At 37.6% G+C, this 16,269-nt stretch overlaps 1 protein-coding gene across 6 annotated transcripts in view; it reads right to left on the bottom strand.

Moving 5' to 3' along the window:
* Positions 1 to 16,269, bottom strand: part of UVRAG (UV radiation resistance associated) — a 302,103-nt gene that overhangs the window by 282,567 nt on the left and 3,267 nt on the right. Inside the window, exon 2 of one of the 6 annotated variants that reach the window (XM_013064295.2) lies at positions 11,587 to 11,687. The exons of 4 other annotated variants lie outside the window; for them this stretch is intronic. In XM_013064295.2, the coding sequence (XP_012919749.1) occupies positions 11,587 to 11,589 (3 nt within the window). In that variant the 5' untranslated portion in view covers positions 11,590 to 11,687. Of the gene's footprint in view, positions 1 to 1,799; positions 1,821 to 11,586; positions 11,688 to 16,269 lie in introns of those variants that run through there. One more of the 6 variants, XM_045071445.1, reaches the window with a different exon arrangement.

Raw genomic sequence — 16,269 nt, 5'->3', positions numbered from 1 at the left:
ATAAATAAATAAATCTTTTTTTTTTTAAAGGAAGTTTTGACTTTTTAAAGAGCAAATAATATGGGAAGACTTTTACAGATGTTCAGCCACAAAAGCAACAGAAGACAGTTGAGTAAGACACCCACAACATGAAGAGTAACTCTTACACGACAGCCTATACAGCATGAGGGTAAACAATTCTAGAGTCTCCCATGTACAAACTGGGTTCAATTAAATCAACCTGAAAAAAACAAACAGAGTGTGCTTCAATTCAAAATCAAATTGTGAGCTACTGGTTCCCATGATCCCAAACACCATCTTTGTGTTATAGAATGAATTTGGCAGACCTGGGCCTGAGCACCTCGCTGCCGTGTCACTAGGAAATGTATTTAAGCTCTCTAAGCTTCTCACTCCTCATCCATAAAATGCAGCTAATGACAGTTTGTATCTCACAGAACCTAATAAGGAGTAAATGGAGTAACTCCGAAGTCCTTACACACAGCTCTGGCACATGTGACAGTTCAATAATATTACTATTATTATCAATCACCCTAAAGTTTCCTCATTCTTTTGTGCTGCATTTACCTCTAGAGCTTCAAAAATCTATCCTCTGAACTGGAGCTCTACAGGTTTGTACAAAGATGAAACTGGAAAACTGCATTTTAAGTTCAACAAGTGAGTGAGATAGTAGGAAAAGCTCTGAATTTAGAACCAGAATAGGTAGGTGTGAACTCTAGCTCTTCAGGTTCTTTTCTGGGCCTTGGTTTTCTTCCCTGTTAAATGGGAGAGATGGCTCTAACTATTGTAGCTAAAAATACTATAAGAACAGTTTTAAGGAGAATAGCTACTACAAACAAAGCAGTAGGCTAAAAGATAAAGTAAAAGTGGGAAACCTGTTCATGAATTACTGTAAACAGGGGTATCTCTATAATGGTATGTGACAAGAAATCATGAATCCTGTCTTGAGGAAAATTTGGCAGTAAACGGTAATTATAATTAGACTAAAATGAATACCTACAATTAAGCAGGCAAACATTAAATCACTATGACCCAGCTCTAGAATCTACACTTTTGATATATCCTTTCTTGTCCCATCCATGACCCCAAACGAAGATGATCATTTCTCTGCTCTGGGCTACCACTACCTGTGTACAATGCCACCATCCTATAGCACTTGCTGCAATTACGCTTTATTGTCAATGCCCCCCACAAAAAGAGGGGTGATCTCTAAATACAGAAACCAAGTTTTTTTTTTTTTTTAAAGATTGTATTTATTTATTTGACAGAGAGAAATCACAAGTAGATGGAGAGGCAGGCAGAGAGAGAGAGAGAGAGGGAAGCAGGCTGCCTGCTGAGCAGAGAGCCCGATGCGGGACTCGATCCCAGGACCCTGAGATCATGACCTGAGCCAAAGGCAGCGGCTTACCCCACTGAGCCACCCAGGGGCCCCACAGAAACCAAGTTTTAATCCTTTTTCCACCTACAGCACTTAGCACAAACCTGGCACAAAGTAGGTCCTCAATAAGTGTTTGATGGATGAACCAATGAGTGAATCACAGACAATATTAGCAACTTCACTGAGCCATGTGAGATAGTACCCTTAAGTATATGGTAACATTTAAAGCTATATTTTAAACAAAACTCTTAATAAATATTTTATCACAATTCTTTGCCCTTCTGTAGCTTCAATGACGATAAGCTCCTTAAGAACCAAACTATGTCTGTTTATCCCAAGTGGCTAATGGGCAAGCACACAGATATTCAATAAATGTCTGCTAATAGAAGAACGGAACGGAAAATGCATGAATAGCATGCCTCACCACTCAGACCTCAATCTTCCCTTATTTAGAAATTTTGTCAGCAGTCTTCTCACCACTCTTTCCACTACCGTGCTCTCTTCTTTTGTCAACGATCCTTGAATAAAAAAATTAATGAATTAAAAATAAAAAAAAGACTATCCTCCCTTTCTTGCTTACAGTACAATGTCAAAGTCAGACTGGTAAATGTGGAGGGAGTGTTAAGAGCTGAGAAATCTTTGTTTTGTCACATCACAGCCAAGACTAGCTCAGGTAAAAACCCTCAATGGATGGTAAATCTGCAGGGTGGGGGGCAGCAGGATATATGCATGTTCTCTAAGTGTCTCCCTACAAACTACTCACTAGTCACGCACATGGGCACATGCACAGACTTCTAAAGCTGAGAAATCAGATAATATCTTGACCATGTGACCAAACTTAACAGCACCAGTGAGGGACAAATGGACACCACATACCCCCAGAAGTGATATATTATGAAAGACACATTATCACACATGAAATATTCCCAGTGAGAACGCATAATCTGAATCTGATCATGAGGAAATATCAGATAAACAGAAAATGAGGTAAGTTCTATTTTAAAAAGGGAAGAAGTGATCTGTATTATGACACTGACATTAAAAAAAAAAAAAAAAGACAAAGAAAAGCTGTGGAAATCTCTTAAGAGGTAAGACAATTAAATGCACTACCTGGGGGCGCCTGGGTGGCTCAGCGGGTTAAGCCGCTGCCTTCGGCTCAGGTCATGATCTCGGGGTCCTGGGATCGAGTCCCACGTTGGGCTCTCTGCTCAGCAGGGAGCCTGCTTCCCTTCCTCTCTCTCTGCCTGCCTCTCTGCCTACTTGTGATCTCTCTCTGTGAAATAAATAAATAAAATCTTAAAAAAAAAAAAATGCACTCCCTGATCCTAGACTGGATCATGAACTGGAGGAGGAAAATTTCTATAAAGAACATTATGGGACCAACTGACAAAAGTGCAATATAAACCACAGATTGAATAAAAGTATACCAGTGTTAAGTTTACTGAAGTTGATAACTATACTATGCATATCAAAGAGAATATACCTATTTAAGAAATACATATGCAGTATTGAAGGGTAAAAGGTCACAATAACTTCAAATGATTCACATATATCAAAAAATATTGATCTATACCTATACAGACACAGAAAAAGAGAACTTATAAATGATAAAGCACACAGTATTATTTTAATAGTAGACAAATTTGGGTAAAGAGTATAAAGGTGAGGTATTCCTGTGTAAGTTTTACTTTTACAATTTTTCAATAAGCTTGAAATTCTTCCAAAAAACAAGTCCTAGCCAACGCAATAAGACAAGAAAAGGTATGGGGCACGTGGGTGGCTCAGTAGGTTAAGGCCTCTGCCTTCGGCTCAGGTCATGATCCCAGGGTTCTGGAATGGAGCCCCAAGTCAGGCTCTCTGCTCAGCAAGGAGCCTGCTTCCCCCTCTCTCTCTGCCTGCCTCTCTGCCTACTTGTGATCTCTGCCTGTCAAATAAATAAATAAAATCTTTAAAAAAAAAAAAAAGACAAGAAAAGGTATAAAATGTATACAGATGTTTTGTCACAGATGACATGATTTTGTTTTTGTCACAGATGACATGATTATCTATAGAGAAAACATGTTTTTGTCACAGATGACATGATTATCTATAGAGAAAATCTGAGAAAATGGACAAAAAACTCCAGGAACTAATAAGCAATAATAGCAAGGCTGCAGGATACAGGTTAACATACAAAAGCCACTCACTTTCCTCTCTACCAGAAACGAACAAGTAGAATTTTAATTTAAAAACATGACATCAGGGGCACCTGGGTGGCTCAGTGGATTAAGCCGCTGCCTTCAGCTCAGGTCATGATCTCAGTGTCCTGGGATCGAGCCCTGCATCAGGTTCTCTGCTCAGCAGGGACCCTGCTTCTCTCTCTCTCTCTCTCTGCCTGACTTTCTGCCTACTTGTGATCTCTCTCTCTCTGTCAAATAAATAAATAACATCTTTAAAAAAAAAAAAAACATGACATCATTTATATTAGTAACCTCAAAAAGTGAAATAGTAGGCTTGAATCAAACAAAATATGTACAAGATCTATATAAAACTACAAAAGTCTGATAAAAGATATCAAGAAAGAACTAAGTAAGTGGAGCAACACTGCATATTCATGGATAACAAGACTCAATATTGTCAAGATGTCAATTCTTCCTAACTTGATCTACAGATTGATGCAATCCCAATCAAAATCCCTGCAAGTTACTTTGTGGTTATCAAACAAACTGATTCTAAAGTTTATAGGGAGAGGCAAAAGACCCAGGATAGTGAACATAATACTGAAGGAGAGCAAAGTTAGAGTACTGACAAGACTTACTATAAAGCTATGGTAATCAAGACAGTGCGGTACTGGCAAAAGAATAAACAAAAAAATCAATCAAACAAAATAGAAAGCCCAGAAATAGACCCATATAAGTGTTTTCAACTTATCTTTGATACAGGAGCAAAGGCAATACCATAGAGCAAAGACAGTCTTTTCAACAGACAGTGCTGGAAGAACTGGACATCCATATGCAAACAAATGACTCTAGACACAAACCTTAACATCCTTCACAGAAATTAATTCAAAATGGGATTATAGACCTAAATGTAGAATGCAGAACTATAAAACTCACTAAAAATAACACAGGAGAAATCTAGGTGACCTTGGGTATGGCAATTACTTTTCAGATGTAACATCAAACAAAATCTCCATGAAAAGAATAACTAACAAACTGGACTTTGTTAAAATTAAACACTTCCGCTCTGCATAGGACAATGTCAAGAGAATGAGAAAACAAGCAACAGACTGGGAAAAATATTTGCAGAAGGAACATCTGACAAATGATTATTACCCAAAATACACAAAGAACTCTTAAAACTCAACAATAAGAAAAAAACAACCCAAATGAAAAATGGGCCAAAGACCTTAGCAGACACCTCACCAAACAAGATACACAGATGGCAAACAAGCTCAAGAAATAATGCTTCACAGGGCGCCTGGGTGGCTCAGTGGGTTAAAGCCTCTGCCTTCGGCTCAGGTCATGATCTCAGCGTCCTGGGATCGAACCCCACATCAGGCTCTCTGCTCAGCCAGGAGCCTGCTTCCTTCTCTCTCTCTGCCTGCCTCTCTGCCTACTTGTGATCTCTGTCTGTCAAATAAATAAATAAATAAATCTTAAAAAAAAAAAAAGAAAAAGAAATAATGCTTCACATCATTTTTCATCAGGAAAATCCAAACTAAAACAAGATGACACTACACAGACTTATTACAACAGCCAAACTCCAGAACATTGACAGCACCAATGCTGGCGAGGATGTGTAGCAACAGGAACTCTTAATTCATTCATTGTTAGTGGGAATGCAAAATGGGATAGCTATCTTGGAAGTCAGTTTGGTAGTTTCTTACAAAACTAAGCATATTCTTGTCATACGGTCCCAACAATCACAGTCCTCGGTATATACTCAACAGAGTTGTATGATTCTAACTGTATGACACTCTGGAAAAGGTAAAACAATGGAGACAGTAGAAAGATCAGTGGTTGCCAGAGCTTAAGAGGGAGTGAGGGATGAACAGGTATAGCACAGGAGATTTTTAGGACAGTGAAACAACTCTGTATGATACTATATTGGTGAATACATGTCATTATACACTTGTCTATAACCATATAAACATATAGCACCAAGAGAAAACCCTAACGTAAACTATGGACCTTGGACGACAATGATGTGTCAATGTAGGTTCCCCGACTATAGTAAATGTACCACAGAGTGGGGGATATTGACAATGGAGGAGACTATGCATGTGTGGGGGCAGGGGTTTTTGGGAAATCTTCATACATTCTGCTCAATTTCACTGTGAAATCTAAAACTGCTCTTAAAAAAAAAAAAATGAAATCTTAGAAAAAAAAAAGACTGTCCTTCCTTCTACCTCCAGGATAATACCCAAATCCTAAAACATGGCATATATGGCCCTTTATAATCTAATCCCAAACTATTCCTCTCCAACTCATTTGTTTCCACCATCCTCCTCCAAACGACTTAAACTCCAGCCTCAGTTAATTATCTGCCATTCCTGTTGATATCTTACTTTTTTACTCAGGCTGGTCACTCTGCTAGAATGTTTTTCCTCCCCTTTCCCACCTCAGCATATGTTCAAACCATCTCCTGTATTACACTAAAATGGTTTGCTGATATAGTTGCCTTAACCATTAGGTTATGTGTCCCTTCAGGGCAAGGACAGCACCTTATTGATCCTGTATCCTCAGTGCTTAACAAATTAGTAATAACAACAGGAGCCAACAACTAACATTTCTGGAGCACTTTCCCTGACCAACCACTTTTTAAAGCAAATTTATGACTCATTTAATCCTTTCAACAACCCCAGAGGGTAGGTGCTATTATGCCCATTTGATTTGAGCGCTCCTGAGGCATAAGGAGATCAAGTAACTTCCAGACTGCTCAGCTAGGAAAACGGAAAGACCAGGATTTCACCCAATCAGCTCTAGAATCCACATTCTTCACCAGGGTGGTAATACACAGCAGCAGAAAAAATAACTACTGAACAAATGATAGTGTAGAACAGAGTTGAACACAATGTTAATGGAATGAAAATATTAGGGAAGAAAAGTCAAACAATTGGCAACTGAGGAAAAGGAGGCACAATGAGGTTTAAAAATGTTTAGAGATAGAGGGGCGCCTGGGTGGCTCAGTGAGTTAAAGCCTCTGCCTTCAGCTCAGGTCATGATCCTGTGGTCCTGGGATCGAGCCCCGCATCGGGCTCTCTGCTCAGCAGGGAGCCTGCTTCCTCCTCTCTCTGCCTGCCTCTCTGCCTACTTGTGATCTCTGTCAAATAAATAAATAAATAAAATCTTAAAAAAAAAAAAATGTCTAGAGATAGAAATAATCCAATCTATTTCCAATCTTCTCTTGCAAAAGTTAAGACCAGAACAAAGTTTCCCAAAGTTACCTGAGTCACACTCAGAACCAGCTTTACAAGTCTTCCCACTACACCATATTAAAGGAATAATTATCTGTTTTTAAGAAACTATTTTAAGGGGCGCCTGGGTGGCTCAGTGGGTTAATGCCTCTGCCTTCAGCTCAGGTCATGATCCCAAGGTCCTGGGATCAAGCCCCACATCAGGCTCTCTGCTTGGTGGGGAGCCTGCTTCCTCCTCTCTCTCTGCCTGCCTCTCTGCCTACTTGTGATCTCTGTCTGTCAAATAAATAAATAAAATCTTAAAAAAAAAAAAAAAAGAAAGAAAGAAAGAAGAAAAAAAAGAAACTATCCTTCAGCTCAGGTCATGATCCCAGGGTCCTGGGATAGAGTCCCACACAGGTTCCCTGCTCAGCCCAGAGTCTGCTTCTCCCTCTCCTTCCACCCCTCACTGCATGCTTTCTCTCTTTATTTATTATTTTTATTTTCTCAAATAAGTAAATAAAATCATTTAAAAAAAAAAAAGGGATATCTGGGCAGCGCAGTCGGTTAAGCGTCTGCCTTCAGCTCAGGTCATGATTACTGGGTCCTGGGATCGAGTCCCACATCAGACTTCTTGCTCAGCTCCTGCTTCTCCCTCTGCTTGTGAGCTCCCTCTCTAACAAACAAATAAATAAAGTATTTTCTAAAAAAAAAAAAAAAAACTTTTTAAAAAAAGAAATTATAAAACAAGGGATAAGAGATGAACTGGATGAAGGGGGTCAAAAGGTACAAATTTCTAATTACAAAATAAATAAGTCATGGGATGTAATGTGACTATAGTTAATAATACTGTACTAAATATTTGAAGGTTGCTACAAGGACTTAAAAGTCCTCATAACAAGAAAAACAATTTTTATGTAACTATAATGTAGCTATATATGGTGACTGGGACACCTGGCTGGCTGCTCAGTAGAACATGTGACTTTTGAACTGCGGGTCATGAGTTTGAGCCCCACATTGGGAATGGAGTTTACAAAAAAAAAAAGTTTACTAAAAAAAAAGAAAAAACTATGTATGGTGACGATGTCAACTAGACTTATTGTGCCAATCATTTCTAATTTAAATGAATATCAAATCATTATGTTATATACCCAAAACTAATGATGCATATCAATTATACTTCAATTCTAAAAAATAATAATAAACAATAATAGAAAAGTATATACATAATAAATATATATATTTTTTGCTACTTCATTAAAGAGGATATAGAAAATGTAACTGTTTCTTGAAAATTCAAGGTAATAATCATGAGCAATACCTTTTAGTAATTTTCAGGTAGTTCTAAAATTGTCATTTATTTATCAAAAATGCAGCAAAAAAAAACAAAAAAAATGCATCTAAGGGGCAATTAAGAAATTCTGCAACTCGTGATTTGTCTCCCTCCCAATCCCATCTTGTTTCATTTATTCTTCTCCTACCCACTTAAGCCCCCATGTTGCATCACAAGTGACTCTTAATCTCACAAAACAAACTGAGGGTTGCTGGGGGAGGGGGTTTGGGAGAAGGGGGTGGGATTATGGACATTGGGGAGGGTATGTGCTTTGGTGAGTGCTGTGAAGTGTGTAAACCTGGTGATTAACAGACCTGTACCCCTGGGGATAAAAAATATATGTTTATAAAAAATAAAAAATTAATAAAAAAAAAAAAAAAGAAATTCTGCAACTCTAGTGCCCCCATCTAATCATCAAACTGATGTCTTTTCATAGAAAAACATGAAAATCAAAACTAAACTAGTCTCTCCAGAGCACCTGGACAACTGTTCTTTACTTTCACATTTATATTAAATACCCTCCAAGCAGAACAAACTCCATTAAGTCAATGCATGAAAACAAGACTGAAACACATTCTCTACAGTAAGTCTAAAATGGGACCAACTCTCTCCTGTAATGAGTATAGTACTCTAAAATATCCTAGACCTGTAATGAGCACCCACAGGCTACCTGCCTATCTTGCTTTGTGATCTCTTTTCAAAATGAAAATTTTAAAAATCTTTTTCATATTCCTGCTTCCCATATATAGCTAGATATTAACATTTTAGTGGATAAAAGCAGTACCGGTTTTCTCAAGGAGATTACTCTACTTATTAAGGTAGACAAGGTTACAAAAAGTTCTTCATAATTCTAAATAAAATTATTTTCATGCTACATTTTTTTAGAAGTTTCATTTTCCTTTAGTCTCATTAAAAAAATGACTGGCAGGGCACCTGGGTGGCTCAGTGGGTTGAAGCCTTTGCCTTCGGCTCAGGTCATGATCTCAGGGTCCTGGGATTGAGCCCCACATCGAGCTCTCTGCTCAGCGGCAAGCCTGCTTTCTCCTCTCTCCCTCTCTGCCTGCCTCTCTGCCTACTTGTGATCTCTGTCAAATAAATAAATAAAATCTTTAAAAAAAAAAAAAAAGACTGGTATTGTGACAGGAAATAATTGATATCCTCAGAAAGACATAAGTAGGTTAGAGGAAACGAGGCATACAGTTTCTAATCACACACCTAACATAATTCAAAGAAGGTGCTTTATAAATATCTGTTGAATAAATGGTTGATGCAGTTAAGTTCCTTCTATGGTTCTTTTATTTCTTTTTTCGTCTATTTATTTGTCAGGGAGAGAGAGAGAGAGTGCACACATGCACAAGAAGGAGACAGAGGAAGAAGCCGGCTCCCTGCAGAGCAAGGAGCCAGATATGGGGCTAGATCTCAAGACCCTGGAATCATGACCTGGGCCGAAGGCAGGTGCTTCACCAACTGAGCCACCCAGGTACCCCTATACTTCTTTTAAGAGAAGTTAACATGACATATAAAGTACTTATAGTTCAGAATTAAACCCTTAGTTAAAAAAAAAAAAAAAGTACATTCATGGTAAAAAGAACAAGCAGTTTTCCCTGAAAAAAAAAAAGATCATAAGTCTGATTTCCACTTTTACTTATTTGTACCTTCTCTTTTTTCTTACCCTGGCATCTACTAACAAAAGCCAAAGGTAACTGCCATTTTCAGCTTCCCAGTTTTTCTCCTTGCTTTTAAAAATATCTGAATGCTTCTTTCAGGACATTCTAAAAACCATGGTAGAGGAAAAAATGCCAGATATTTCAACAAACCAAACAAACAGAGACTCTTAAGTAATAGGTTCTAATGCTCAGCTTTTAGCATTATCGGGCTCAGCCTTTAAGGACTTTACTAAATGCACTTTACTAAAGTTTTCAATGCCTAGTAACATTTCTAGCAAATGAGGTCTATGGCAATCATCATCAAATATTACACAGAATGAAATTCCTGACATCACAAACCCATAATCACCAGATGCTGCTGTTTCAGAAATTTAAAAGGTAAAGAATCAGTACTTTCAAGTGGACTATTCAGAAAGAATAGACATGGGTGGGGGGGGGGATCAGCCTGGTAAGGACCCAGGGACAAAACAGGAAGACTGATCACTTCAAATACAGAGGGATATTCCAAAGTTTCACTCTAATTCATACCAGAAAAGGGGACTGGGGGGTGGGGTCTGAGTGTTCTGCCTATAAAGAGAACTTTAAAATACAGTCTTTCTCCCATTTCACTTCTAGCCTAAAATCCCCAGAGCTGCAGAAATGATGTGTCAAAGCACAGAGATAAGTTTAAGAAACAAGTTCTCAAACACCCAGCCAAGCACAGTAGAACTGTTCGTGAGACCCAGGATCTGGTCAGATATCTGTCACTAAAAGAGACAAGAGGAACTGTCAGGTAATTGTCAGGCGACTGTCACTAAAAGGAACCAAAGGAATACTCAATTCAGATTTGTTCAACTAATATTCTTTACTGACTCCTTCAGGAAGGGAAAAAATAGATGGACCAAGCCTATTACCAGGGAAATAGTTTCAACTCTGAGGGCTTCAGATTTTGCATCTATAAAATTCTATGATTCAAATTCACACTTCTACCTTAAAAGAAGACAGAAAACAAGATTTTATATTAAACCAAGAAGGTATACTATGAGTTATACCTTTTTATAAAAAAGGGATTTATTTATTAAGAGAGTGAGAGAGGGGGACACCTGGGTCGCTCAGTCAGTTGGGCTTCTGCCTTCGGCTCTGGTCATGATCCCAGGATTCTGGGATCAAGTCCCTCATTGGGTTCCTTGCTCAGGGAGTAGGAGGCTTCTCTCTCTCCTGCTCCCACTGCTTGTGCTCTCTTTCTCTCCATCCCTCTCTGACAAATAAAATCTTTTAAAAAAGAGAGATGGAGAGGGAGAGCACATGTACACACAAGTCAGAGGGGCAGGGAGAAGGAAAGAGAATCTCAAATGGATTCTCCTGAGTGCAGAGTCTGACACAGGGCTGATCTCACCACCCCAAGATCCAGACCTGAGCTGAAACCAAGAGTCAAATGCTCAATCAACCCCCAAGTGCCCCTATACCACTGAAAATTCCAATGTCAACTTTTCAATCCTCCATGTGTTCCTCTAGCTTATAATCTAAGTACACAACTACTACATCATTCAAGACATCAGAAAAATTTAACTCTTCCTGAGACATTACTGATGTCATTATATATATAACATATATATATAACTACAACAAAGTATAAAACCTAAAATGCTTCAACTCTTCCCTTAACATAGACCTGTCTTTAGTTTATCTAAAATACCTCCTAGTTTCTTGCTGCACTCATTCAAGTACATCAAAAATGACAAATATTCCTCCTCTTCCCCAACCCAGTGGTAATAAGTCTGACAGGTAAAAACACACAGATATCAAAAGCACACATTTGGAAACGATGAAAACCTTTTTTTTTTTTTCATTTTACCATATACTTCAGGCCCAACTTATTAGTTTCAATTCTGCTCTTGCTCTATTTCCAGTCAGTTTCACTTCTGATTTTCTGCCACAAAGTTAAGAATTGTGACCCTGTGGAGAAATTTTAAAGTAAACACTAAATAAGAACATAGCTTTTCCTTTCAAAGGAGAACTAAACATTTTCACTGGAAAAACTAAGAAACAAACAAATAAAAATTATTACATTCCTGACGGCATTTTGTCACATAAAAATGATTTAAAGCTGTTGATTTTTTTTTCCAAGTTTCTGAAGCTTCCTCATACAGTTTTGTTTACAAGAGAAAGCAGCCTAAAAACTGCTATCATTCTATCTTATACATATGGGATGTTTTAAATCTGAGTCACAAGTAAGGGGCCCAATAAATATTTGCGGAAGGAATGAATGTGATAGCACAGTGCGTGCTGCATGAAGCATACATTCCCAGTAAGACACAACTTTCTCTCTGCCTTCAGTGGCCTAACTGACAAAACAGACTTTTTTGAAAATATAATAAAAAGATAATTAAATCAGATTAGCAAAAGTAAGGTATCTAATAAACATATAAGAGGAAAATATATACCATGTATAGTCAAATTAGGCTTTGTAAAGCTTTTTGGTGTTACGCTACCATTCTTTTTCTTGTATGTGTTTCAATCCCATTTCCTTCTTCTCTTTAGGCTGTCAAGTTGCTTAAAGGAAATTTTTATATAGAAATAAAATTGAAAAATAAAAGTATAGGCATGCCTGGGTGGCTCAGTCAGGTGAACACCTGGCTCTTGGTTTCAGCTCAGGTCATGATTTCAGGTGGCTGAGATCCAGCCCTGCACTGGGCTCCGCACTCAGCGGAGAATGCTTGAGATGCTCTCTCTATCTCTCCCCTCTTCCTACCCACCCCAACAAGGACACCCACTCACTCTCTAAAATAAATAAATAAATCCTTAAAAAATAAATAATGTATCAATCAATAAAAATATACAGCTCCTACTACATCAGCAGCAGCGCTTGTACCAACGTACTGTGGGAAATAAACCACATAAACCATGATGGTCCTGAACCTTAACGAAACTTAAAACTTCCTGCCTCTCCAGCAATCTGCAAAGAATGGCTGCCCACGACAACTCAGGATCAAAGACCTTGACTGCAGCCCCTGTGTTGACACTGTGTGACTTTGAAAACATTACCCAGACCTTAGATTCCTCATCTGTAGAAGAAAGTGGTTACTGATATAAACCTCCCATGCAGAAGAATTCCAAATAATTTATGTAGATATTCTGCTGTCAAGGAGAGGGAACAGGAATCCCCACTCCATAAGTGTGGGCTGTGCATACTGACTACCTTAACAAAGAGGACAGCACAGAAGGATGGGTGGGAAAGAGTAACCTTATAGCAGAGAAACCCCCCGTCTAATCATAGAGAAAAAAAAACAAACAAACAAAAAACAAAAAACCGTAAGACTAATTCCAATACAGGTACAGCCCACAAAATACCTAACCAGTACTCAAAACTGCCACAGTCATCAAGAGGAAGGAAAATCTGAAGAACCGTCACAGCCAAGAGACTAAGGAGATAAGACAAATATAATGTGCTTTCAGGATGGTATCCTGGCACAGAAAAAAGGTCATTATCAGACAAATGGATATACAAACACAAAGGATCCCTGCTGACTCAGTCGGTTTGAGCACAGACTCTTGATCTCGGGGTTCTGAGTTCGAGCCCAATGCTGGGCATACAGTTTACTTAAAAAAAATGCAGCATATACATACAATAGAGTATTATTTAGCCATATAAGGAATGAAATTCTGATACATGCTCCAACACAGAAAAACAATAAAAATATTATGCTGAAAATAAGCCATACACAAAAGGATGAATATTGTATCACTCCACTTATATCAAGTACTTAGAACAAGCAAATTCATAAGGACAGAGGGCAGAACAGAGTTTACCTGGGGCTGGAGGAAGAAGAAAATGGGGAATTACTGTTTAATGGGTATAGAATCTTTTTGGGATGATGAAAATGTCTGGAAATAGATATTGATAATGCCTGCACATAGAACACTGAGAATATACTTAATGCCCCTGAGTTGTACACTTAAAAATTATTAAAATGGCAAATTTTATGTTATGTATATTTTACCCCAACTTTTTTAACTATGGAAATCTGAATAAACTGTGGACTTCAGTTAATAATAATACATCAATATTGGTTCATGAATCACAACAAATGTATCATACTACTGAAAGACGTTAAGAATGGGGGAAATGGGTGTAGAGTATACGGGAGTTTTCTGTACTATCTTTTCATCTCAATTTTTCTGTAAATCTAAAACTATTCTGAAAAATAAGGTCTACATAAAAAATTTCAGGGGATGGGGCATCTGGGTGGCTCATTGGGTTAAAGCCTCTGCCTGTGGCTCAGGTCATGATCCCAGGGTCCTGGGATCAAGCCCCACATCGGGCTCTCTGCTCAGCAGGAAGCCTGCTTCCCCCCTCTCTCTCTGCCTGCCTCTCTGCCTACTTGTGATCTCTGTCAAATAAATAAATAAAATCTTAAAAAAAAAAATTCAGGGGAGATAAAGGCTAATAGCACTAATACAGTCCACCTGTTCCAAAAATAGGACAAGAGGGGTGCTTGGGTGGCTCAGTTGGTTAAGAGGCTGCCTTCTGCTCAGGTCACAATTCCAAGGTCTTGGGATGGAGCCCTACATCAACCCCCACACAAGGGAGCCTTCTTCTCCCTCTCATCTACCGCTCCCTCTGCCTATGCTCTCCTGCACTCTCTCTCTCTGTCAAATAAACAAATAAATTTCTTAAAAAAAAAAAAAAACAGGTCAAGAAAATGCTCAAGTCGATGAAAAACATGAGCAAGCAATCAGAAAAATTAATGCCAAGGATATAAATAAACCTGCCATTCACAAAAGAAATTAAAAGGCTACATAAAGCTATGCAAAGATGAAATTCATAGGATTGTGTAAGGAAAAATGAGATCATGTACTTAACATAATGTTTTATATACTATAAATGAAGCTATTAAAATATAAGTAATAAGAAATACAAATTTAAATAACAGAAATATATACATATATACACATATGAAGGTTACATATATTCATATATTTATAACTTATGTGATTATATTCTATATATATTAACATATACAGATAACATCTGTATACATAAAACCATTTTTGAAAATACTGAGAAAACTTTTGAGCCCGAAGTTGACAAAATATGGAGAAAGACATTCTGTCATAATTTGTAGTAGGTATGTCCTTTTAGGGAAACACTCTGCTAGTACCTTCTAAAGTTAAAAAAAAGAAAAACTGTATCAATCTAAGTTGATATATATCTCATTTGAGTGAGTGATTTCACTGCTCAAAATTCATCCTACAGAATTATCAGCACAAATGTAGAAATATAACCATACATGGATATTTACTGCAACAATGTAACAGAGAAAATTGGAAATAATCCAAAAGGCTACCAAGAGTTAAATAAAGGTAACTGATCATTATTAGGCAAAATGTGGTAGATGTATATACCCTGACATGGACCACTGTCTAAAAGAATAATAAATTATAAAACTAAAAAAAATTTGTTAAGGAGGGGAATAATAGAACTATTAAATAGAACTATTTAATCTGGGGTCTTCCATGTATACATGGCTCAAGAGAACCAAAACGCATGTAAAATTGTCTAGGTATGTAAATGCATTTTCTAAGGAAAGTGTCTGTAGCTTTTATCAAATTCTTAAAGGAATATGTAGCCCACTGGAAAGGCTCACTAAACAATCAGGAAAAAGCATCCAGCTCTGAGTATCTAAGAAATGTAATTAAGTCATACTCAAGTGAGGAAGAGGGAGGAAAGAAATGGGGAGGAAAGAAATGCTCTCAATTAAACTTTTAAGGATATATTAAATGCCTCTACGACAAAACACAACATTTTATTTCAAAACTGCTAAATCTAAGGGTGTGAAGGAAGTTATTCATCAGATGAGCTTATATTCACTAATTACAAACCTCAACCAAAAATTAAAGATCAAAAACAGTCTTCAAAATGTGTGACTAGTTCATGCTTAAATTACACTTAAAGTAAGATCATACAGAAGCAATAGGAGCCAAAGATGAAGTGGGAGTACCATTAGACACAGTCAGGTTGGTAATTATGGACCAGTTACTCATACATACAAAGATTCATATGGACCAGTTACTCATACACAGCCTTAACTAAACTTCATTTTTTATCTTTTTTTTAAAGTTTTTATTTATTTGTCAGAGAAAGAGAGATTAAGAGAGAGAGAAAGAGAGCACATACAAGAAGGGGGAGCAACAGAGGCCAAGAGAGAAGAAGGCTCCTTGCTGAGCAAGGAGCCCAAAGAGGGACTTAATCCCAGAATCCTGGGATCATGACGTGAGCGGAAGGCAAATGCTTAACTGACTGAGCCACCGAGGCTTCCCTAAACTTTATTTCTTAAAGATAAGTCGATTAAAATAAGAGAAAAATAAGTTAGGTCTTCTACATCGTTTTGTGAATTTTCTTTGAGCAGAATAAATAAGTCTTTTCCCCTGGAGGCAGGTTAGAAAGAAGATTCCAATAGCTTTAGAACTAATATAATAATTTAACATTTTAAACATTATAGCCACTAGAATCAATGGGATTTAATGAAGACTGAAA

Source organism: Mustela putorius, unplaced genomic scaffold (genome assembly GCF_011764305.1).
Source record: "Mustela putorius furo isolate JIRA1106 unplaced genomic scaffold, ASM1176430v1.1 tig00003987_pilon_pilon_pilon, whole genome shotgun sequence".
Taxonomy (NCBI): domain Eukaryota; kingdom Metazoa; phylum Chordata; class Mammalia; order Carnivora; family Mustelidae; genus Mustela; species Mustela putorius.
This window is presented reverse-complemented; position numbering and strand designations above follow the sequence as displayed.